Source organism: Eptatretus burgeri, chromosome 15, assembly GCF_056783735.1.
Source record: "Eptatretus burgeri isolate ZD-2024b chromosome 15, Ebu_testis_v1, whole genome shotgun sequence".
NCBI classification, from domain to species: Eukaryota; Metazoa; Chordata; class Myxini; order Myxiniformes; family Myxinidae; genus Eptatretus; species Eptatretus burgeri.
Genome location: NC_140975.1, coordinates 69,689,147 through 69,714,345, shown reverse-complemented (window position 1 = coordinate 69,714,345; position 25,199 = coordinate 69,689,147). Strand labels below are relative to the sequence as shown.

General features: G+C 48.8%; 1 protein-coding gene across 7 annotated transcripts in view; it reads left to right on the top strand.

Moving 5' to 3' along the window:
• Positions 1 to 25,199, top strand: part of LOC147012467 (zinc finger protein 335-like) — a 107,108-nt gene that overhangs the window by 46,187 nt on the left and 35,722 nt on the right. For 5 of the 7 annotated variants that reach the window (XR_015051627.1, XM_085856732.1, XM_085856728.1 and 2 more), the window contains 7 exons: positions 2,967 to 3,042; positions 3,250 to 3,344; positions 16,556 to 16,764; positions 17,630 to 17,741; positions 18,033 to 18,239; positions 18,861 to 19,003; positions 22,580 to 22,701. Coding sequence is in view for 6 of the 7 variants with exons in the window: in XM_085856732.1 (XP_085712858.1) it covers positions 2,967 to 3,042; positions 3,250 to 3,344; positions 16,556 to 16,764; positions 17,630 to 17,741; positions 18,033 to 18,239; positions 18,861 to 19,003; positions 22,580 to 22,701 (964 nt within the window). In the remaining variant the exon portion in view is untranslated. The remainder of the gene's footprint in view (positions 1 to 2,966; positions 3,043 to 3,249; positions 3,345 to 16,555; positions 16,765 to 17,629; positions 17,742 to 18,032; positions 18,240 to 18,860; positions 19,004 to 22,579; positions 22,702 to 25,199) is intronic. The other 2 variants (XM_085856730.1, XM_085856731.1) reach the window with 2 other exon arrangements.

Here is a 25,199-nt window from a genome sequence, read left to right as displayed (position 1 = left end):
GGGTTACCTAATTAATCACGTGATTTAATTACCGGGGAACATGCCCTCGGTATGCCTTGTCCGAACCGGATCACTTTACCGGATCGGATGCAGCCTAGTGACACTGCCAAGGACGTACCGGCTAAAAGTAACGGATCGTTGGGAATAAAGTCCCGGCTAAGCTAGGATTCTGACCATGCTGGATCAATGAAAGAACAGACAAAAACGAGCTGGGAACATTTCTAATAATAATTTATTTACAAGCAGGCGAGGAAAGAGATGTGGCACAGTGAATAGATTTATTGTTGTATGTAATGCAGGGATAGGAAGAAATGAGAGGTGCTGCAATATACAAGCAACTTACAAAAGCAGACATAGAGCAGAGTTATCCCGATATAATTATTGTACAATCTTCACTTAAACGAGAGCAGGCGCCAGGACACACACACACACACACACACACACACACACACACACACACACACACACACACACACACACACACACACACACACACACACACACACACACACACACACACACACACACACACACACACACACACACCCCTGATGAAGAGGAGTTAATGAAGAGAAAAAGGAGGAGAGGAGATGAGGCTAACGGTCTCTCAATACCTTGCACGATTGCCCGATCGTGCCACAAATACGTTTTGGGGGGATGGCTCCGCTGGGTGAAACCTTCCTGACAGCTGGCACGCCGTCTCTTGCTTCGTGCAATTTGTGTAGCTCGCGTCGGTCCAGAGAATGAGACGCAACCCTCGGGCGTGAAGGGAGGGACTTGGGTGGAGAAGGCGGAGTCGAGAGCGAGTGGGCGGATTGATAGACAGGACCAGGTGAGTGGGTGGAGTCAGCGACGTGTGGGCGCAGAAGGGCGGGAGGAGGAGGCGGAGTCGTAGGCGATGACGACAGAACGGTGGCAGTAGAAGGTGGAGTCGATAGCGAGTGGGCAAAGATGGGCGGGTGAAGAAGGTGGAGAGATCGATCCCAGGCCGGGCAGAGAACGGGACGAGCCAACAGTAGCGATGGGCAAGACACCAAATCCGGAACTACGGACGGCCTTGCCACCCGTTCTTTATAGACCCTGGGGTGCAGGGTGGGGGAATTACCCCGAAGTGATGTGTCGTCACCCAAATCCGCCGCTCTGATTGGGCCCAGACCACTGCGTGGCCGGCCATAATGGCCGGAAGCAGCTCCACTCCACTTCCCGCAAGATAACTCCAAGCTGCGGAAAGGTCTCGCTCCGAGACCCATGATATGAATCGCCCCGCACCGAACTCCGCGACATGAATTGCCTTGCACCGATCTCCCGGACTGTGCCCCGGCGACCAGCCGAGGGTCCTGTCAGCCCCGCAGGCACCCCCAATTAGCGCTGATCAATGCCTGCTCCGCGATGCGCCACACGGCCTGAGCAATCCGAACTGCACAGCACACCTCTGCCTGATCGCGGCTTCGCCAGGAAGTGAGGCGAGGAGACGTCCGTAGGGAACACCCGCGACCGCCAGCGAGCACTTTCCGTGCAGTACGTGCGGACCCGCCATGGAACACGTGGCCACTTGCGCGTTCACCTGGATCTACTATCGTGTTGGCGGTGTTGTGTGCCATCCGTGCCCTGCTCTGTACGATAATAAGGTGTCACGAGACGTGTCTAAGGTGTCTGGTGGAAAGAAACGGTGATGACCTGATTCGAGAAACAACGACAGAGTGGGCCCTCAAGCGTCTTCTGAGATCCAAAACTGCACATGGGCCGGTTTACCCCAAGCTTCTCCACATTGCAGAGGTGTGTGTATGCATGTCAGTCAGCAGTGCCTGGCCAGAATGTGGTGCTAGTGCCCTAAATAGACTAAAAAAAAAAAAAAACACTGAGAAGTGTCTTAAAAACATGGTAGAAGCCTTGCTGCATGTCTCTGTAAATGGACCACCTTTCACTGTGAGTCGGGACGTTGTTGCAACTGCTGATGAGAAGTGGAGAACAGGCGCAACCAGAAGGAACCTTCCACTTGGACACGGCACCTGTTCCTCAAATTCTCAAGCTCCTTTTGTGGACACGGTGCAGCACAGTCATTTGGTACAAGTTCAGCGTCAGATGAAGATTGAGAAGCTGAGGATGCAAAGCGGCTCAAGATGAGGACTTCTAATATTGGACTCTTCAACAGCCTGATCGCATCTGTTTCCCAGTCACCTAAATTTATACCTTGTAGAAACGAGGCAGTGTCTTTTTCAACATCCATGAGCCAAGCATTGTTTGTAAAACATTTGCTGTATGTTCCCCAAAAAAAAACAACCAACCTTTGTCTTCCCAATAAACTGTAAGCACTGCACGCAAATCCAAAATGAAACATAGCTTCATTCAATGAGAACATAGCTTCATTCGTACTTGATTGAGTGAAAACGTATTAATTCGATGTCCACATACCGTGACATTTCCCAATTTACACCCTTAAATATCAAACGTTTTCGACATGCATGTTGTTACCCAAAATGGCTGAGAATGCACGAGGGAGCATCATATACCTCCAGCGGATGGGGGCCTCGGTGGCCCCCATTCCCACGGCCTTCAAGGTTTGCATACACCGGCTTTGTATTCAGCATCAAGGTATTACAGAAAGTGTGGAGAGCCTGCACTCCCATCCTTAAAATCTACATGAACACTGCCATCCCTCAGTTCTAACCGGACACTCCAACCATTTGGGGGGAGAGGGGACGGTCGGTACAATTGGAATTATCCGAGGTATAAAACCACAATGTATTATAATTGCATGTTTACACTTCATATACGTAACCCAGGTTGATTTTTTATTTTATTTTCTGGGCCGATCGAGGCAGCGGTAGGGTGCAGTAGTTTTAATGATCATAAAGATCATACGTAACACGACCCCCTGGTGGCTCCCTTAAGGAGTGGGGGGCCAATAGTTAAACTGACCATGAAATCCAACCCTAACACTCCCACTGTTAAACCTAACCCTCCAGATCTGTATGCAAGCTCAACCAGGTGCGGAGACCTCTGAGAAGCCACCTTCTGCCACCACACTCATCCACGATGCTGGTGAGCCAAATGTGCTAATGATCGATTTTATTACACGGCAATTCACCTGACTGTAAGTTTGTTCCATAACAACTCCTGCTCTCCAGCGTATCCATAAATAATGAAGCTTCTCGTGACTATCTAATCGCCGTCTCGTTCTCCTTTACCTGCATCGCACACTTCCTCTGCCTTCCAACCACTCTCAGATTCTCGTTCTTTCTTTCCCAGGCCGAAGTGGGGAATCGCAGGAAGATGCTCAGGTTGCCCTTAGTTTGTTGTTGAACATGAGTTCGGCACAGGCCTTTGTTTCTCCCATCCTGCAGGTGAGCGACGCGATTATTGGTCGCTTGTAACGTTGCAATAAGTGTGGCCAAATTAACGAGGGGGTGTTGTGAGACTTTGTAAGCCCTCCGTTGAGTTTACTTGTGCTGATGCAACTTCAAAATGTAACCGAGGGTTTTGTCAAAAAACAAGAATGAGCGCACTGCGGTCACAACCTGCGACAAAATCGGGCAACGGGCCGATTGGGAAACGTGCATTTAATCCGCCGTTCGACGGTTAACCCAGCACCTCTCATCCGTGTCAGCCTCCGCCAAGGTTATATCAGAACGAGCTGATTCGTCACACAGTCGCGGATTGTTGAACCCCAATATGGGGCCATTCAAAGATTACGTAGCGCTGTTTTTTTATTTTTTATTTTTATTTTTAAAGGAAGTCACGTACGGTGCGTGCCGACGGGCTTGATTAAACCTCGCTTATAATTTTTATTCGACATATGTTTAGATTTTTCGGGGTCTCTCATCATAACAATCGACCGAAACCAAGCAAGTGGAAATCTGACGCAACAAACCTGGGCAGCGTATAATCAGCGGAGTCCTCCAGGCCTGATGTCTTCGGCCCACCAGAAAACCAAGATGGCGGTCACATTGTTTTGTCTGGGTACCATGTTGGGTGGGGTCTGGCAGCTGTCTGATCAAACGCACCCACCAAGGAAATACAGAGTTCCTTAACTATGGACAGAAGAGTGCATTTCTAAACACCTGTTTACATGAAAATGAGAAACCCACTGAAGTGCGTTGAAAATGTTACTCAATCGAGGGAGCATTGCATACCGCCAGCGGATGCACGCATGTAGGTACAGGGAGTTATCAATGATGGATGAGTATAGGACACCGATGATTGATGGGGGGGGTGGGGGGTGACCGATGGTGATGGGTGTAGGGGATGACCAGTGATGGGTGTGTGTCGGGGGTGACTGATGATGGGTGTGTGAAGGGGGTGAACGAAGTTGGGTGGGTGTAGGGGGTGACCGATGATGTATGCGTGTTGGGCGTGATTGATGATAGGTGTGTGAAGGGGGTGAACGATGTTGGGTGGGTTTAGGGGGTGACCGATGATGTATGCGTGTTGGGGGTGCTTGATGATGGGTGTGTGAAGGGGGTGAACGATGTTGGGTGGGTGTAGGGGGTGACCGATGATGTGTGTGTGGAGGGGGAGACCGATGATGTGTGCGTGTTGGGGTCAGGTCAGGTATGGGAGCATGTGCCAGAACAGCGCGTCGCTGCGTCCACTTTCCGCTGGTACTCCAAGGGCCTCCGTCTGGCCATCCCCCAGGCAGATGCCAGGCCCATCCCCATCTCCTTGAGATGATGGTCAACCTGCTGCAACCATGAGGCACGTGGTCGGCCCACTGGCCTCCTCCACTCATGAGACTCCCTCGCTGAGAGAATCTGGTGAGCAGGATCAGCGTCAGGAAAACGAGCCACATGTCCATACAGCCACAACTGACGCTCACGGACTATGCAGGTAACAAATCTCATCCGAGTCTCTCTCAGCAACCGCTCGTTGGACACAAAATCCGACCAGCGATAGCCAAGGATTCTCCGAAGAGACCTGGTACCAAAGGAATTAAGTCTCCGTCTCAGATCCTTGGTCAGAGTCCAAGTCTCGCACCCATAGAGCAAGACTGGAAGTACCAAGGACCTGAAGACTCGGACTTTCGTCCTCGCGCACAGGTACCGGCAGCGCCACACCCCATGATCCAATGAATCCATGACTCCCCAGGCCCGACCCAGATGTCTCTTGACCTCTGACTCGCAGGCAGCAGAGACATGAATATCACTGCCAAGGTAAGTGAATCTATCCACGACCTCAACATCCTCACCACAAACACACAGACAGGACAGCACCATCCAAGATGTCACCGAAAGCCTGGATCTTAGTTTTGACCCAAGAAACCCGTAATCCCAACGGCTCCGACTCCTCATTCAGCACCTCGAGCGCCCCCAAGAGGATGTCTAAAGTCTCCGCAAAGATGACTGCATCATCTGCAAAATCAAGGTCTGAGATCTTAACATTCCCAAACGATGCACCGCAACTTGATCTCTCCGACATCCTCCCTAGAATCCAGTCCATACAAGTGCTGAAAAGTGTGGGGGCAAGTACACATCCCTGACGAACTCCAGAAACAACTGGAAATAAGTCAGAGATGGTACCACCACACTTCACAGAACTCTCAGTACCAGAGTAGAGTTCAGACATCAGATCGATCAGTTTTGGTAGCACCCCACGAAGACCAAGAATCCTCCAGAGGACATCCCGATTCACTGAATCGAACGCTTTACAGAGATCAACATAGGCTGCAAGCAGCCCCTGCCGAAACTCTCGTCTGCGTTCGGTGAGGACACGAAGTGCAAGGATACGGTCAATCGTTGACCTCTTTGGTGTAAAGCCTGACTGCTCTGGACGCTGGTGCTCAAGCAGATGGTGGCGAACCCTATCGAGAATTATCCGAGCAAAGACCTTTCCCGGCACTGAAAGCAGCGTCACCCCTCGGTAGTTGTTGCAGTCTTGGCGATCACCCTTCCCTTTCCAGAGAGGGACAACAAGGCCCCTCTTCCAGTCAGTTGGGATGATGCCTGTGTTCCAGGCAGAGCACAAAACTGCATGCAACGACACGAGTGCAGCATTTCCACCAGCCTTGAGAAGTTCGGCATGGATGCCACAGATCCCTGGAGCTTTGCCCCATTTCAACTGGTTCACTGCAGCCCGTGTTTCCACAAGCGAAGGTGGACCACAGTCGATTCGAGGGTCAGCAACAGCGATTGTAACACCCTTGACGTCCAACTTGACAGCTGGGGGATCAGCCTGGTACAACCGATCAAAGTAACCGGCCCAGTGGGCCTTCACTTCAGACTCCTCTGTCAAGAGCCTACCACTCTCTGCTCGAACTGCAGTGCTCCGAGGGATGGGCTTGGATGAACGTAATGCGCGAATTCCCCTGTAAGCGGGACGAGAATCACCTGTCCACATGTGATGCTCTACCCCCTCACAGATTCCTCGCACATAGGCCTCCTTGTCCACCCTCAGTGCACGTACAGTTTTACGCCTCAGCTCCATGAACAGCTCAGCTCTGCCATTCAGCCTGGCCCTGCGACTCTGGTCAATGGTATCCAGTATCCCTTGAGAGACAAAATTCTTCTTTGCCCTGCGGTGAGCTCCAAGACATCCACCGGCAACATCAAGAACGGTGGTCTTGAAGGCGCTCCACAACTCTTCAGGACCCCCCAAAGCACCCAACCCCCCAATTGTCCACTCAGCCTGTTCGCAAACTCCTCAGCTACTCTCTCATCCCTGAGCTTGGCAACATCCAGCCTAGGCTGGGATGGTACCATTCTCCAGGATTGAAGGTGCAGCTTGTTTTTGTTGTTGTTGTCGGGTTGTCGGCGACTAAACCGTCTCCCCCACCAGGTTTTCTGGTGAGGAGGGTGTTTGGATATGGACACCCAGCAGGATTAAAAACAAAACCTGTCAAAGGGCGGAGGAGCTCCTTGTGAGCCAACGGCCATCCATATCTAGTGCCCAACTGTGTCTGCGGACGTCCTCCTGCAGTTGGGTCACTTCTTATTAGGAGGTTGGTGGCAGGATTTGCACTCCGGCCACCGTAAAACCCTTCATTCCGCAAAACGCAAAAACGCAAAAAAATCTGAAAACCCACTCCGTGGGAGTACCTCCTGTGCAGCTTCCCTTCGCAGGGCAGCTCACCGGATGACGGGATTGGGGCAAAGCCTCGGGACCCCCAATCTTGATAGGAGGGAAACCACGGGGTAACATCCCTGGGTCAGATTGCGGGAGAGTGTGTCGGAGTGGTGCTGAGGTGTCGTCCACCAGACGGCGGTCTCCTTGGGTTAACCTGAGGCGGTCCCTTCAGGTGGGTGCCTGGAATGTCCTATCCCTAAGAGAGGATGATCACCTGTCTCTGTTATCATCTGAGCTCAAGCGTTTGGACATCGGGATTGCAGCTCTCTGAGGTTCGGAGACCGGATTGCGGCGAGATAATGGTGGGTGGTTACACCTACTATTGGTCTGGTCACTCTGATGGTTACCATACCCAAGGAGTTGCTGTAGCTGTGTCCAATAAGCTGACCCCAATGATAATTGAGGTAACACCGGTCAACGAGCGTATTATGAGATTAAGGATTCGTCACTCCTTAGGTGTCATTTCCCTGGTCTCTGTTTATGCTCCGACTGAGGCGAGTGATCTCACCGTGAAGGACACATTCTACGCCACACTCGAGTCTGTGGTTGATCAGTGCCCCAGACGAGATACACTTCTAGTCTTGGGGGATTTCAATGCATCGACTGGAACTGATAGGGACGGTTATGAGGTGTGTGTTGGTCCCCATGGGTCAGGAACTATGAACCAGAATGGCACTAAGTTCCTTGACTTTGCAAGAAGTCATGGACTTAGGGTGGCTGGTTCATGGTTTCATCGACCACAAGCTCATCGCTGGACTTGGTATTCCAACGCTGGCGGTGTGGCAAAGGAGATTGACCATGTCCTCATTGACGGTCGTTGGAGGATGATCCAGAACTGCAGGGTCTACCAGAGTGCTCAGTTCCTCAATACTGACCACAGGCTTGTTGTAGCAACTCTAAAGCTGCACCTTAAATCCTGGAGAATGGTACCATCCCAGCCGAGGCTGGATGTTGCCAAGCTCAGGGATGAGAGAGTAGCTGAGGAGTTTGCGAACAGGCTGAGTGGACACTTGGGGGGTCTGGGTGCTTTGGGGGGTCCTGAAGAGTTGTGGAGCGCCTTCAAGACCACCGTCCTTGATGTTGCCGGTGGATGCCTTGGAACTCACCGCAGGGCAAAGAAGAATTTTGTCTCCCTCAAGGGACACTGGATACCATTGACCAGAGTCGCAGGGCCAGGCTGAATGGCAGAGCTGAGCTGTTCAGGAGCTGAGGCGTAAAACTGCAGACGTGCACTGAGGGTGGACAAGGAGGCCTATGTGCGAGGAATCTGTGAGGGGGTAGAGCATCACCTGTGGACAGGTGATTCTCGTCCCGCTACAGGGGAATTCGCGCATTACGTTCATCCAAGCCCATCCCTCGGAGCACTACAGTTCGAGCAGAGAGTGGTAGGCTCTTGACAGAGGAGTCTGAAGGAAGGCCCGCTGGGCCGGTTGCTTTTAGTGGCTGTACCAGGCTGATCCACCACCTGTCGAGTTGGATGTCAGGGATGTTACAATCCCTGTTGCTGACCCTCCAATCAACTGTGGTCCACCTTCGCTTGTGGAAACACGTGCTGCGGTGAACCGGTTGAAACGGGGTAAATCTCCAGGAATCTGTCGCATCCATGCTGAACTTCTCAAGGCTGGTGGAAATGCTGCACTCGTGTCGTTGCATGCAGGAATGTGCTCTGCCTGGAACACAGGCATCATCCCAACTGACTGGAAGAGGGGCCTTTGTTGTCCCTCTCTGGAAAGGGAAGGGTGATCACCAAGACTGCAACAACTACCGAGGGGTGACCCTGCTCTCAGTGCCGGGCATGGTGTTTGCTCGGATAATTCTTGATAGGGTTCGCCACCATCTGCTTGAGCACCAACGTCCAGAGCAGTCAGGCTTTACACCAAAGAGGTCAACGATTGACCGTATCCTTGCTCTTCGTGTCCTCACCGAATGCAGACGAGAGTTTCGGCAGGGGCTGCTTGCAGCTTATGTTGATCTCTGTAAAGCGTTCGATTCAGTGAATCGGGATGTCCTCTGGAGGATTCTTGGTCTTCGTGGGGTACCACCAAAACTGATCGATCTGATGTCTGAACTCTACTCTGGTACTGAGAGTGCTGTTAAGTGTGGTGGTACCATCTCTGACTTATTTCCAGTTGTTACTGGAGTTCGTCAGGGGTGTGTCCTGGCCCCCACACTTTTCAGCACTTGTATGGACTGGATTCTAGGGAGGATGTCGGAGAGATCAAGTTGCGGTGCGTCATTTGGGAATGTCAAGATCTCGGACCTTGACTTTGCAGATGATGCAGTCATCTTTGCGGAGACTTTAGACATCCTCTTGGGGGCCCTCGAGGTGCTGAATGAGGAGTCGGAGCCGTTGGGATTACGGGTTTCTTGGGTCAAAACTAAGATCCAGGCTTTCGGTGACATCTTGGATGGTGCTGTCCTGTCTGTGTCTGTTTGTGGTGAGGATGTTGAGGTCCTGGAGAGATTCACTTACCTTGACAGTGATATTCATGTCTCTGCTGGCTGCGAGTCAGAGGTCAATAGACGTCTGGGTCGGGCCTGGGGAGTCATGGATTCACTGGATCATGGGGTGTGGCGCTGCCGGTACCTGTGCGGGAGGACGAAAGTCCGAGTCTTCAGGTCCTTGGTACTTCCAGTCTTGCTCTATGGGTGCGAGACTTGGACTCTGACCAAGGATCTGAGACGGAGACTTAATTCCTTTGGTACCAGGTCTCTTTGGAGAATCCTTGGCTATCGCTGGTCGGATTTTGTGTCCAACGAGCGGTTGCTGAGAGAGACTCGGATGAGATTTGTTACCTGCATAGTCCGTGAGCGTCAGTTGCGGCTGTATGGACATGGCTCGTTTTCCTGACTCTGATCCTGCTCACCAGATTCTCTCAGCAAGGGAGTCTCATGAGTGGAGGAGGCCAGTGGGTCGACCACGTGCTTCATGGTTGCAACAGGTTGACCATCATCTCAAGGAGATGGGGATGGGCCTGGCATCTGCCTGGGGGATGGCCAGACGGAGGCCCCTGGAGTACCGGCGGAAAGTGGACGCAGCGACGTGCTGTTCTGGCACATGCTCCCATACCTGACCTGACCTTTAGAGTTGCTACAACAAGCCTGTGGTCAGTATTGAGGAACTGAGCACTCCGGTAGACCCTGCAGTTCTGGATCATCCTCCAACGACCGTCAATGAGGACATGGTCAATCTCCTTTGCCACACCGCCAGCGTTGGAATACCAAGTCCAGCGATGAGCTAGTGGTCGCTGAAACCATGAACCAGCCACCCTAAGTCCATGACTTCTTGCAAAGTCAAGGAACTTAGTGCTATTCTGGTTCATAGTTCCTGACCCATGGGGACCAACACACACCTCATAACCATCCCTATCAGTTCCAGTCGATGCATTGAAATCCCCCAAGACTAGAAGTGTATCTCGTCTGGGGCACTGATCAACCACAGACTCGAGTGTGGCGTAGAATGCATCCTTCACGGTGAGATCACTCGCCTCAGTCGGAGCATAAACAGAGACCAGGGAAATGACACCTAAGTAGTGACGAATCCTTAATCTCATAATACGCTCGTTGACCGGTGTTGCCTCAATTATCATTGGGGTCAGCTTATTGGACACAGCTACAGCAACTCCTTGGGTATGGTAACCATCAGAGCGACCAGACCAATAGTTGGTGTAACCACCCACCATTATCTCGCCGCAATCCGGTCTCCGAACCTCAGAGAGAGCTGCAATCCCGATGTCCAAACGCTTGAGCTCAGATGATAACAGAGACAGGTGATCATCCTCTCTTAGGGATAGGACATTCCAGGCACCCACCCGAAGGGACCGCCTCAGGTTAACCAAAGGAGACCGCCGTCTGCTGGACGACACCTCAGCACCACTCTGACACACTCTCTTGCAATCTGACCCAGGTATGTTACCCCGTGATTTCCCTCCTATCATCAAAGATTGGGGGTCCCGAAGGCTTTGCCCCAATCCCGTCATCCGGTGAGCTGCCCTGCGAAGGGAAGCTGCACAGGAGGTACTCCCACGGAGTGGGTTTTCAGATTTTTTTGGCGTTTTTGCATTTTGCGGAATGAAGGGTTTTACGGTGGCTGGAGTGCAAATCCTGCCACCAACCTCCTAATAAGAAGTGACCCAACTGCAGGAGGACGTCCGCAGACACAGTTGGGCACTAGATATGGATGGCCGTTGGCTCACAAGGAGCTCCTCCGCCCTTTGACAGGTTTTGTTTTTAATCCTGCTGGGTGTCCATATCCAAACACCCTCCTCAACAGAAAACCTGGTGGGGCAGACGGTTTACTCGCCGACAACCCGACCATGGAACAGGTTAGTACAGGTTTACATGGTACCTGTAGCAGGTCACAGATCGAACCTGACCTGACTGAAGATTGATGATGTATGGAGTATTTTCAATGTTTTCCAATGTGGTGTTTGTGCAAAGTTAAGGACATTCAATACCCGTGCACCATCCCATTCACGCACTCATCTGGAGTTCACCCAGGCTTGTTGCATGTGAATGGGGAAGACTTGTCTGAAAGTTAGTGACTGTCATGAAACATTCCACTTGTGGAGGAGTTGATTTGAGTGACTGTGCAGGAATCATTGCCAAAGGTGACCCCATAGAGTAGCGCGTGGGATCATGTCGGGATGTTTGCCCAGATGTCCTTCCCTAACGGTGATCAAGTGTTAAAAGACATATACAGTTTAATAAATTACAATATCATAACCGCAGCCAGCCATACGTATAACGACAGAGTTCATAGAACACCTCACAGATCAGATCTTCAGTCTTGAGTAAAAGGACATGGAAAGAGTGTTTTAAATGATTTATTTGCATTTCCGAGCACTATCTATAATTCGCACGAGGCGCAGTTTTATCCGAATCTCAATATTCCCCAACACCGAGAGAGCGAGACGCAAATTTGATTGGTCGCGATGGTGTAAAATGGTGTAATCTTTTTTCCAAGTACTGCTAAACTGGAGGTTTTTGGAAGTGTAAATAAGGCAATTTGTGTTGTTCAGTATTGAAGTGTATAATTCAATTTAAATACGAGAAGGGCCCTCGGTCGAGCACATACCTCCGCCACGTCATGTCTGATCCATGAAAACGTATTGGATCCAATACATTTTTGAAATATCATGCGATATTGTTACGGATCTGGAAGCCATTTGTACACAACCAGACAGCAGTCCCTCGGCTGAGTTATTTCGATAAGTTTGTGTTTATAGTTAGAACCCTCCCCTGTGTTTAATGGGTTGATAAGTGTCCGTGCGCTGCGAGTTTCTTTCTCGTTAGATTTTTGGAATACCCAACGCCAACAAATCAATCCTCCACTTCTTCGCACCATCGACGCCATTGCCCACGTGCGTTCGACCACGGACGTGGGCGGAGGTTTCCTCACCTCAGAACACCGACCCCGCCCAGGAAAGGAGGGGGTTCCCCCCTGTCCAATCACGGATGGCCACCACATCACCCCACAAAACCCTGTCCAATCAGGGCAAAGATTACCTCAGGGGACCGGTCACCCCACCCCGTCCGGGGGAGGGATAAGAATCGCTGGGCTCCCCTGAGTGTTCGCTGGAGTTGGGTTGGAATTGTCGAAGGATAAAAAAGGTGGCGAGCTGTCATCAGTAGTGGTCGTCATCGTCTGGGCTTTTTGCTCTTTGCCCTTTGGTCTTTTGGTCTGCAGTCGTCATCATCCGCGGTCTTGGTCTGCGGTCTTTTCCGGGTTTCCTCATGATGGTGATGGTCGTGGCAGCCAGGATCGTGGGCTTGTTGGATTCCCATGAGCTCGTTGGACTAGTGGGCTCGTTGGTCATGTGTTCGAGTCCCACCGTGGTGGGTTGAAGTCTATGTAACCGCACGAGGCGGCCAGGTACCCGGCCAAACTCTGACCTCCAGCCTGTCTATCCCCTTGGCTGCGAGCGTCGAAATAAAGACCCGGTGGGGTCCATTTTCTTTTGGTGTGTGTGTGTGTGTCTGTGGTGGTGCCGTCCTTTAAGTAGAAATTGTTAAGTGCTTTTGCTCACTGTACATTGCCTGCAATTCGTGATAACTCTGCGCCAAATGAACAATTTACGGCACAAACGGCCTCCCTCATTCTCAATAAGCACCCTGCCAAGCCGATGAAAGAAAGCACAGACAACGAGCTGGTACATTTAACAATTGGGGTTTATTTTTAATGGGGAGGGGAGCACAAGGAGCAGAGTTAAACCGACTCAAAGAAATGCAATCGATGTACAAGCAAACACTTAACGGTTTCTACTTAGAGGACTGGGCCCACGGACACACACACACACACACACACACACACACACACACACACACACACACACACACACACACACACACACACACACACACCCAAAAGAAATGGACCCCGTCCGGTCTTTATTGGAACCTCCAGCCGAGGAGGATAGGTCAGCTGGGGGGGGGGGGGGTCAGAGTCCGGCTGTGCACCTGTCCGCCTCGTGCAGTTTGGTCGGTTTTGTTCGGTGGGACTCGAACCCACAGCTTTGACGCAGCACCAAGCACTAGGGGCGAGGGATATGCGACGGACGCCAGCCAGCATGAAGGCGGACGAGACGAGAGGAACCCTTGTGCTGTGAGGACGACCAGAAAACCAGACCAGACGAATGGATCACCAACCGGCCAGGCGAGAGCAGACCAGCACCAGCGCAGCCAGAACGCACCGAACACTCTCCCTCCCCTCGTGCGTGGGGGACAGAGGGACCGCCTCTGACGTCACCTCATCCCTCATTGGACGGGGGGTGTGTTGGGTACCTTGGTGGCCTGCCTTCATTGGGCGGAGGGCGTGTCGATGTCTCCCTCCCCCCCCACCCCCGAAGAGGCTGCACAATAATATATGGCGTTCTGGCTTCCCATTGGCTGGTGAGCATCGGCCGACGCGCTCCTCGCTGAATTGACTAGAGGGACTCCAGGCCCTTTTTTGGAGTGAAAACCAGAGCGCCAGTGACCGATGAAACCCCGCCCGCCTACGCACGTGTTCGGCACCCCGGCGTGCGAAGAATGCGAATAGTGCCGAAAGCAGAGGGGGGCTGTTGCCGTCGACTCCTTTGGAGGGTTTTGGGAGATTTAAGATGTAAAAAGACCGGACTATAAAATAACCCGCAGCACACACATGAAATTCCCATTAACCACATGGAGGAATCTAACTATACACATACTTATCGAAATAACTAAGCTTTGGGACTGCTGTCTGTTTGTGTGCAAAAGGCTTCCAGATCTGTAACAATATATCATTTTAACCCTATCTCTCAATGGTGAAAAATCACTTCAAATTATAGGATCCGGATCTTCACCAAAATTGAATCAATCCTTCCTTGTCACACACCCAATGTCTCCACCAAGTTTCATCTGAATCCGTCCACAACTGTTTGAGATAGCATGCTATATATCGGTTTTGCCTGATTTCTCAAAGGTGAAGAATCATTTAAAAAATTATCAGATCCGGATCTGGATCTTCAGGAAAATCTAATCAGCTCGTCCTCGTCACACACCCAACGTGCCCCCAAAATTTCATCCGGATCTGTCCACAACCCTTTGAGATATCCTGTACACAGACAGACAGACAGACAGACGGGGTTGTAAATATCACCACTTTCCACCTTTGGTGGTGAATGTAAAAACGTTGCCTTACGCGTCTGTGCGCGCGCGCGTGTGATCGGAATGACATTCCGTACAATTTGCCAAATTCACAGCCAAAGTACTGCTAAACTGCAGGTTTGTATTCCGATTAATGTTCTACACTGTTCAAAATACAACGTTCAATCGTGATGAGGTTGTACCTCGATCAAAGGCTGTTGTCTGTGGACAGGCAGACAAAGTGAACCAAAATGCTTAACCCCGCTTTTCGCTTCGCGAGCGCGGGGTGATGTTGGAGATCTACACTATAAAAGTGAATTTGTATATTTATTTATTAACCTCCGCCATCTTCGAAGATGGATGGAGGTTACTGTTTTCACCCCTTTCTGTTTGTTTGTTTGTTTGTTTGTGAACAGTATTAAGGAAAAACTCCTCGACGGATTTCGACAAAACTTGGTGGGGGGGTTAGGTATGGTCCAAGGATCATGCCATTAAATTTTGGACTTGGTCCCCCCCCCCCAAAAAAAATTGTTAGAGAATTTTTTTTTTGCATTTCTACATGTTTTAAGTGATTTCCAACCCCCCCAAAAATTGTTACCCCCCCCCAAATTTTTTTTTTTTTGCATTTCCACATGTTTTAAGTGATTTCCAACCCCCTCCCCCCAAAAAAAAATGTTGGAGAAAAGAACTATAACTCTCAGCACTGTTGACATCATATTTAATGAATAAGATATAAGGTTCACTTGAGTGACCCAGCAGTATTGGCGGCGGAGGTTTTGCACTCTCCCGAGTGCTCCCCCTCTAGTGTGTGTGTATATATATATATATATATATATATATATATATATATATATATATATATATATATATATATATCCTGAACCAGATCTAACCAAATTTTGCATGTTGCCCAAGGGTACCCCAAGTATGGGTTTCTGTCGGGGTAGCATCTCTGGTGGAGGCGGTTAAAGATGGGGTGGGGGAAGACCCCAGTTGTGTGTAAATGTGCATCGTCTGGCGCCCCTGGTGGTAGATGGTATTACATATCTTATTCTTCTTCTCCAGGGTGGTGCAGAGCCGACTGACACATTCCTGTCCGAGGGGTGCGGTGGGAACTTTCGGGGTTGTGGGACAATTTTTTGAACACGATGTATCACAACTGGTGGAGACCACCTTCCTGATGTCATCGACCATAAATGATAAAGTTGCAAGCTTGGAACATAAACGTCGTGCGATTCAAATATCACACGTCCGGATGTGTCCGGTGGCTCTGCACCACCCTGTATAACGAAAGGATAAACAACTTGATAACTTGCATTACGGTGATGTTGAAATCTGAGTGAGACAAATTTCGAAATTTTCAAAATGTTTTCATTTCACTCATTTTAAGTGTAAGTTCAAACCAAATCATCCAACATTTCGCAGTGAAGTGAAAAAGATTTTTGCTCATGATATATATATATATATATATATATATATATATATATATATATATATATATATATATATATATATATATATATATATACATATCAGCAAGGATGATGAATGAAGGTGATGACAGCCGACTTCGAAGCATATGGAAGATGATCTCGGGTGAATCGAGTGGAATGTTTGTGAAGAACAACATGCTGTCTTTTGATTAAACCCGTCAGCAAAGCGACGGGTTAAAAAGTGCCTCGTTATGTATAAATACAAGTCGCACTGTGTGCTTGCAGTGAATATTGTAACTTGAAAGTGCCTTTATTATTTATTTTTTTGGACACAAAATTGAGGCTCATGGAAGAGCAAGGTGACTTGATTTCTTGACTCACCCGAGTGTCGATCATGATGCATTCTTTGTCACTGAAGGTGCCCATCACTGGTTTCTTGTCCCCCCCCCCCCCTGTAGTCTACCATGGAAAATGACGCTGAAGCAGAGGCCTCGTCATCTGCACTGAGCAAAGTGGTGATGCTTCACGTGAATGAGCACTGGGAGACGGTCTACCAAGAAAACTATGACAACAATGCAAGTGCAAGTGATGGAAACCCAGCTGGAAGAGTGGCTGCTGCTTCCAACTTGGACTACGGTGTGCCGAGTGTCTACACCCTGCACAACAGGTGGGCATGGGGGTTGTTTGTTTTGGGGGGGGGTGGGGGGAGGAGGGCGGTTGTTTTCGGAAACGCTCAGCTGCATGGGTCTACTTTATTTTTTTATGTCTTCACTGATGGAGTCGAAGGAGGCATGATGTTTTCGGGTTTTCTGTCCGTACGTACGTCCATGCTAATTACCTCCGCCACCATAGGTGGAAGGAGGTTATGTTTTCACCCCTGTTTTTCTGTCTTTGTGCAGGATATCTGAAAAAGTTGTTGACGGATTCGGATGAAATTTAGTGGACAGGCTGGGTGTGTGACGAGGACCAACCGATTCGATTTTGGTGATGATCCAGATCCGGATCCGGATTCTAGAGTTATTTAATCTATAAAGTGATTCTTCACCATTGAGAGAAAGGGCCAAAAACGATATAAAGCAGATATTTCAAAAATGTATTGGGCCTGATATGATCTCGCGGATCAGGCATTGCGTGGTGGAGGTACGCGCTCTCCCGAGTCGATGATAATTACGACGTCATATGTCACGTGGTTTGGCAGCCATGTTGGATTGAATGAAAATCTTTAAAAATATCATTTCTCTTGAATCGCTGCATCAATCGACGTGAAACATCACAATTATGACCTTGTAGTCATGGGGGGGGATATCTGTTTAAAATTTCAACCTCATCGGACGCATGGTCTGGCAGCCAGAATTATTTAGTATTTTGAACCAGGGTTCAGGGATTTAAATCAAACTTGGTGCGATAATGTATAATGATGTAATAATGTGGGGGGAGGTACGTATATCAGTCGACGTCGCGACATCGAAGTGTACCCTTGTTGTTTTCTCCTATGGTCCTGTATTCTTATCCCGTGCCCCATTGTCTTTCAGCCATCTAGTTGGTGTGAGAGATGAGTCTTCAGCATTGGCTGGAGTAAAGTTCTCAGGATCTGTGAACAAGAACAATGGAGCCTTTGTCATGGCACTGCAACCACAAATCCAGGCACAAATAATCAGCTGTTTGACCTCAATGTCACCGTGTCATCATGTTTTACAGATTTCACTTTAAAATAATGAATGTGCGTTCGCTTTTTTTTTTCCTTCCTCCATAAACCTTTCACATCATAATATCCTCTTGTGCCATCGTTAAATCGATGTATGTGCCCATTACCTCTCACACCTCCATCTCCATACCGTCGGTTTCTTTCGCCTGTCCTATAAAATTTTCACATGTTCTCTTATCTCCTCTCATGACCACATTAATGTTAGTCTCTCTGCCATCCTTGTACTAAAGATGGCTGAAGAAAAGGTGAGCAGCACTTTCGTGTCATCGTGTTCAACTTCAGGCCTCGCCTCCCTTCGAAGGTTCTCGTGCAAGTTCTGTGGCACAGCGTTCTCCGGTCGAGCCGAGTTGGAGTCCCACAAGCGCTCACACAATGGCAATCTTGGCTTCCGCTGCCTCGATTGCAATTTCTCAGCCTCAACATGGTTTGCGGTGCGGGTATGGAGTTCCTGATGAGTAATGCATTTGCTTGCGTATGGGGGGGGGGGAGGGGGTACAACATTGTGTACTTTGTTGTAATTTAGACCAAACCCTGAATTTAACTGTTTGATTCCATCCATCCTTTGTCTGAGGGTAACAAATTACCGAAGCATTTATGGACATAGGATACTATTGAGTGATTTGCCATAATTGCATTCCATGGGACAGTCGGGGCACAAATTAGGAGCTGGGCCGGCGCATACAATGCTCTACGATACGGCCAAAGGAAGGCTGTGTGTGATGCTTTAACATCCACAAGCACGTGCTTTCAAACGAGACCTCCAGCTTAACATATCGATCGATCGATAGGTTTATTATTTTCACTTTTTATTTACAAGTAAAATCTCAAAGAACTTGACAAAGAAATGAAAGGTAAGACGAGGAGGGAATGAGAAAGGGCAATGGTAAAAAGATGTGATTTTAGGAAACATTTCAAAACGTTAATCAATGGGGTTTGTCAGCCTTTTAAAAGGTAGAGAGTTCCATAGTTGAAGATCAAACCTGAAGATTTGAGTTTCGAGATGTGAGGTGGTACGTGTCTCTGAAGGTGGCGGTTGTGCATTGTGGTGTGTGGTGCAGGAGCACATGGGCCAGCATGCTGACTTGCGGCCCCATAAGTGTTCTCAGTGCAGCTTTGCCTCCAAAAACAAGAAAGACCTGCGTAGGCATCTCCTAACCCACACCAACGAGAAGCCATTTTCCTGTCACGTCTGCGGCCAGAGGTTCATCTCCACCCGCAATTACAAACCTGTCCATACATTTTCACCTGTTCGCACCGACTCACATACTCACATGGCACGTGCTATTTGAAACACGGGCTTTAAATTTTAATGACGCAGGAGATGAGACTGGGATGTCACCCCCTCCCCATTGCTATGAGTGAGTGCTGACCCCTCCCCGTCCCCTCATGCAGTGAGTAACCGTGGACCCCACCCCTTATCTTCCCTACCTGAAAGCATTGCTGACCCTTACTATGAGTGATTGCCTCAATGGAAACATGAAAGAAATGACACGAGGGTTCAAATTGTTTTTAAAATGCTGCAAATTTAAAATAAATAACTGGGATAATGATCGAAGGGCGGAGGAGCTCCTTGTGAGCCGACGGCCATCGGGTCCTGGTGCCCAATTGCCTCGACGTCCTCCTGCAGTGGGTAACCTGTCCGAGGAGGTTGGTGACAGGATTTGTACTCCGACCACCGTGAAACCCTTCATTCCACAAAACACAAAAACGCAAAGAATTCTGAAAACCCACTCCGTGGGAGTACCTGGTGTGCAGCTGCTCTTCACAGGGCAGCTCATCGGATGATGGGATTGGGGCAAAGCCTTCAGGACCCCCAATCTTTTTATCATCGGAGGAAAAACACGGGGTAACCTTCCCGGGTCAGATTGCGCTGGTGTGTGGTGGAGTGGTGCTGAGGTGTCGTCCACCAGACGGCGGTCTCCTCGGGTTAACCTGAGGCGGTCCCTTCGGGTGGGTGCCTGGAATGTCCTATCCCGAAGAGAAGATAATCACCTGTCTCTGTATTCATCTGAGCTCCAGCACTTGCACATCGGTATTCCAGCACTCTGAGGTTCGGAGACTGGATAGTGGCGAGATCATGGCGGTTGCTTACACCTACTACTGGTTTGGTGGCTTTGATGGTTACCATGCCCAAGGAGTTGCTGTAGCTGACTCCCATGATAATTGAGGTAACACCGGTCAACGAGCGTATTATGAGACTGGGGATTCTTCACTCCTTGGGTGTCATTTGGCTGGTCTCTCTATATGCTCCGACTGAGGTGAGTGATCTCACCGTGAAGGATGCATTCTTATGCCGCACTCGAGTCTGTGGTTGATCAGTGCCCCAGGCAAGATACGCTTCTTGCCTTGGGGGATTTCAATGCATTCCTTGACTCTCCATTGTACTGATAGGGATGGTTTGGAGACGTGTGTTGGTCCCCATGGGTCTGGAACTGTGAACTGTGAACTGGAACTGTGGCACTAAGTTCCTTGACCTTGCCACAAGTCATTGATTTAGGGTGGCTGGTTCATGGTTTCAGCACCCACAAGCTCATCACTGGACTTGGTATTCCAACGCTGTTGGTGTGGCAAAGCCCAGGCAAAAATGCTCCAGTTAGAACTATAATATATGACAGTTTTACTCTCATATACTACAATAGTCTGCAGAGAATTACTACAGGAAAGAAATGATTGATTTTTGCCTGAGAGGAGGTTGACCATGTCCTCGTTGGTGGTCGCTGGAGGATGATCCAGAACTGTAGGGTCTGCTGGAGTGCTCAGTTCCTCAATACCGACCACAGGCTTGTTGTAGCAACTCTAAAATTGCAGCTTAAATCCATGAGAATGGTACCATCCCAGCCCAGGCCAGGTGTTGACAAGCTCAGGGATAAGAGGGGAGCTGAGGAGTTTGTTAACAAAATGAGTGGAGTTTGGGGGGGGGGGAGGCTGGGTGCTGTTGGGAATCTTGAAGAATTGTGGAGGCCTTCAAGACTACCATCCTTGATGTTGCCTGCGGATGTCTTGGAACCCACCGTCAGGCAAAGAGGAACTTTGTCTCACAAAGGACACTGAATACCATTGACCAGAGTCGCAGGGCCACGCTGAATGGCAGAGCTGAGCCTTTCAGGGAGATGAGGCGTAAAACTGTACGTGCGCCAGAATTATTTAATTTTTTGATTTGGTTTTTTTTTTTTGATATTGATTTTTTTTTTTTTGTTTGTTTGTTTTTTTTGAATAACGTTCACTTGGCTGTGCCTGGATGGGTTTGAGGGTAGAGGAATAGCAGCTGATACCCGAATCCTATCCAGGTTCCTCCTGATGACGTCATCTTTGCTTTTTTGCTTGTTCTGGTTCCTTCTGATTACTCCAACTGTACCTATTTGGTCTTCCATTTGATTTGAATTGAATTAATTTTAATCTCATTCTAAATTAAATTGAATAATGAATAATAATAATAAAGAAAACGTCATGGGTCAGGGTCAGGTGTCCGATCAAAGCGGGACGTCTTGATACCCGGTCGGTCATCACTGCCAGCAGTTATAAAATGGCAGTTATAATTCTGTCTCTTATTAATTAAATAACACTCGAGTACACAAATACCACACAAAAGAAGTCCTGGCAAGGGTCGGCAATCTCTGATTGCTCTTTTTCTTGTTTGTAATGTAATGTGTGCATATTGTTCGGCATGTATGATTGTGCTGGAGAGGAGAGGGGCTAATAGATTGGGAGAGAGATGAGAATGGATAGAGATTTTAGATAGGGAAGAATTACCAAGGGGATTCCAACCTGCTGCACACACACACACACACACACACACACACACACACACACACACACACACACACACACACACACACACACACACACACACACACACACACACACACACACACACACCGCATTTCCCTGTCAACTGATACGAGGGGATAAGTAATCTAACTAAACAGAATTGCTGTGGAAATATCTAATCTAGGGATTCCTTTTGTGTTGAGTGAAACACCCCGGGTTTTTCCGCAACAATATATATATATATATATATATATATATATATTATATTATATTATATTATATTATATTATATTATATTATATTATATTATATACACAGATATACACCAGCCTTGGCATCAGCCAAAAAATGGTGATTCGTATGGGTGGCGCATAAACGAGAGTGAAACTCATGCATTTTGACCATTTTTTGTTTCCTCAAATGTTGGTAGTGGACAAGGATCCTGGATAAATAAGAGGCGGATAATCTCGAAGGTTGCCTGAAAATTAACCCAGACTATCACCATTAAATTCCTTGTCCCTTAAAATGTTGGCGAAGCCACCAAAATCGACTTTCTATATGACTTTAAACCCAAGATATGACAAACAAGGTTTTATACGGTGACTATTTGGAAATTACTGCAATCGGCACTTCGGGGCAAGATCCACAATGGGTCTCGATTGTATTTGAAAGCCCATGCCCAAATGTACCATTCGGCAAACTTTGGTGCTTTTTAATCACAATTTGAACAATTCACTTAGTTTTGGTCACTTATCCATTGGACTATTCGATCGGAGATGTCATCAGACATGTGTAGACAACCTGTGGTCATGTCCTGTTTCTTTGAAAGTGGCCCTCTAATTGCAATTCGGAATCTTTCTCAATCTGGCCTCTTATCTCATTTCTAACACGGATATTCATCAGTCATTTTCATTTTCTGTTCGTCTTCCATTTGTTTGTCTTGTTTTTATTGTTCTTCAGAATCGTCATTCTATTGCTCATTTCTCACCTCTTCCTCTTCCCCCGGCAGGTTTAACAGAAATGGCCATCTCAAGTTGCACATGGACCGCCTGCACTGCTCTGAGACTCACAAGGATTGTACTGAGAGCACATCCCTCTCCTCAAAGGCGGACGGCACGTCGTCATCCAGTGGTAGGATGGACCGAGGGTGAACTTCATACGGCTTGGTCTTAGGTTGGAATGGAATGATCATGATAAGATAATGGTTCAGCCTTAGTTGATACATTCTGATTGCATTGAGAAATCATCAATGATGGATGAGTTCCAGCAGAACAATAAAACATTCACCAGGCTTAGACTTTCACTTGATGTGCCTCTCTTTTGCACAATTAATTGCACCTCATTACTTCTCATATTATCTTATGTTATGCATACGCTTACCCGTTATAATCATACTCTGTATAATTTGGTGTTTGTTTGACTGTTATGCGCTTATAAACTGCTGGATGGAATTAGTTGATATTTGGTGGTTGTTCTTGCAGTATACCCAGGTAGGTTTTTAGCGTTAAAAAAAAATTCAGTCATGGGTGGTTCAGAGGAGTGAGGGGTGGGGGGGGGGTTGGGGGGCGGAGATGAGTGAGACAGATTCTCCACAGAGATGTTTGGAGCCGCTCCTGGTGCCAAAGTGTATTATAAGTCCCAGGGTTTTATTGTATTACCAGCTGAAGTACCCGGCAGTGCCCAGGGAAATTCAATGCAATGTTTGTTTTGAAATATTTCCCGGATGACAAATTGGGGAATGTTGGTCTCATGGTTTTGTATGAATTACCAACATTGAACGTTGCAAACTGCATTTGGACTTGTATTGAAATGCTTCACCTTCTAAAGGTTGTCCAACATGGTGTCCTGGAAGCTGCTTGTCTTGCACGTTGATCCGTAACCCGACACCGTGTCTGCTCTGTAGTCTCAGCTGACCTGGAGGCTGCTTGTCTTCCACGTTGATTTTCAACCCGAGCCTGTGTCTGCTCTAGTCTCAGCTGACCTGGAGGCTGCTTGGCTTGTGCGTTGATCCTCAACCTGAGCCTGTGTCTGCTCTGTTGTCAAGGCTGACCTCGAGGCTGCTTGTCTTTCATGTTGAGCCTCAACCCGAGCCTGTGTCTGCTCTCGAGTTTCAAGTGACTTGGAGACTGCCATTCTCTTTGCATCTGATTTGTTTCTGCCCATCAGGGGTATTTTTTTTTTTGGTGGCATGTGGCAGTATTTATCATTTAAGTAAGATAGGTTAAGATATTTCTTAACAGAAGTGTTCCCTTGGGAGTTCCAGAAGTGCTCCGGCAGGTACCTCACCATGCTGATCTTCGTGACGAAACCTACCAAGGGAATACACAGTTTCCGTTGTTAGTTTTCATACATAATTTAACCTCAACATATGATCTTCACAATATATTGTTGTGGCCTGGGGTCGGGGTGAGAAGGTCACGAGGGGGGAAGCCATCTCGGGTTCCCACCAGACTCTCCGGAATCGCAGGCCGTCGCACACGGATAACTCCGTGACGCGGCGGGTCGCTAACCGACCGTGAACACCAATAACTCAACCACGTGACCTAGGGTCCTCCATCTAAGGTTTAACCGGTTACCTAAATGATCACGTAACAATTACCGGGGAACGCCCTCAGTACGCCTTGTCCGAACCGGATCACCTTACCAGGTCAGATGCAGCCAAGAGCCAAGCAACACTGCCAAGGACGTACCAACGAGAAGAATGGATTTTTGGGAAATAAAGTCCCGGCAAGGCTAGGATACGGACCATTCTGGATCAATGAAAGAAAAGACAAAAACGAGCTGGGAACATTTCTAGGCAGGCGAGGAAAAATATGTGGCACAATGAATGGATTTATTGTTTTATGTAAGTAGGGATAGTAAGGAATTCATGGGGTGCGACAAGAAAGCAACTTACCAAAGTGGACATCGAGCAGACTTATCCCGATATATTTCTTCTACACTCTTAACTTAAGCAAGAACAGGTGCCATGACACACACACGCACACACACAACCCGATTAAGAGGAGATAATCATGAGAAAGGAGAGGAGATGAGGGCTAAAGGTCTCGCAATACCGAGCATGGTCAGCCAGCCACCCAACCCAGTACACTTTGGGGGACGCTCCGCTGAGCAATCTCTCCTTGAGAGTCGGCACGTTGTCTCCTGCTTGGTTACTGTGCTGGGCGCAGCGTGTGCACCGGTCTAGAGAGTAGGCGGAGCTGACAGATGAGAGGAAAGCGGGGCCAGCTGACGATAATCAGCAGGCGAAGCCAGGCGAGTGGGTGGTGGAAAGCGGAGTCAGCACATGAGGCAGATGGAGCATCAGGCGAATGTGGGGATCCCAGCTTTTGAAGCAAGACGAGCCACAAATGGCTTCGCGATCCGTTTTTTATGAGCCCCATGGTGGAGGGTGGGGTGACGACCCGAAGCGATGTCGTCACCTGAAATTGTGTGCTTCTATTGGACCCTGGCCTCATGTGGCCTGGCCCTACGGCAGGAAATGGCCTCATTTGTACATCCGGTGAGACATGGCTGAGTTGCGGAATTGTCCTGCTCTGAATACCGCGACATGAATCGCCTTGCACCGAACTCCTGGGCCGTGCCCCAGTGACTCGCCGAGAGTCGCATCGGCCCCGCATGCCCACTCA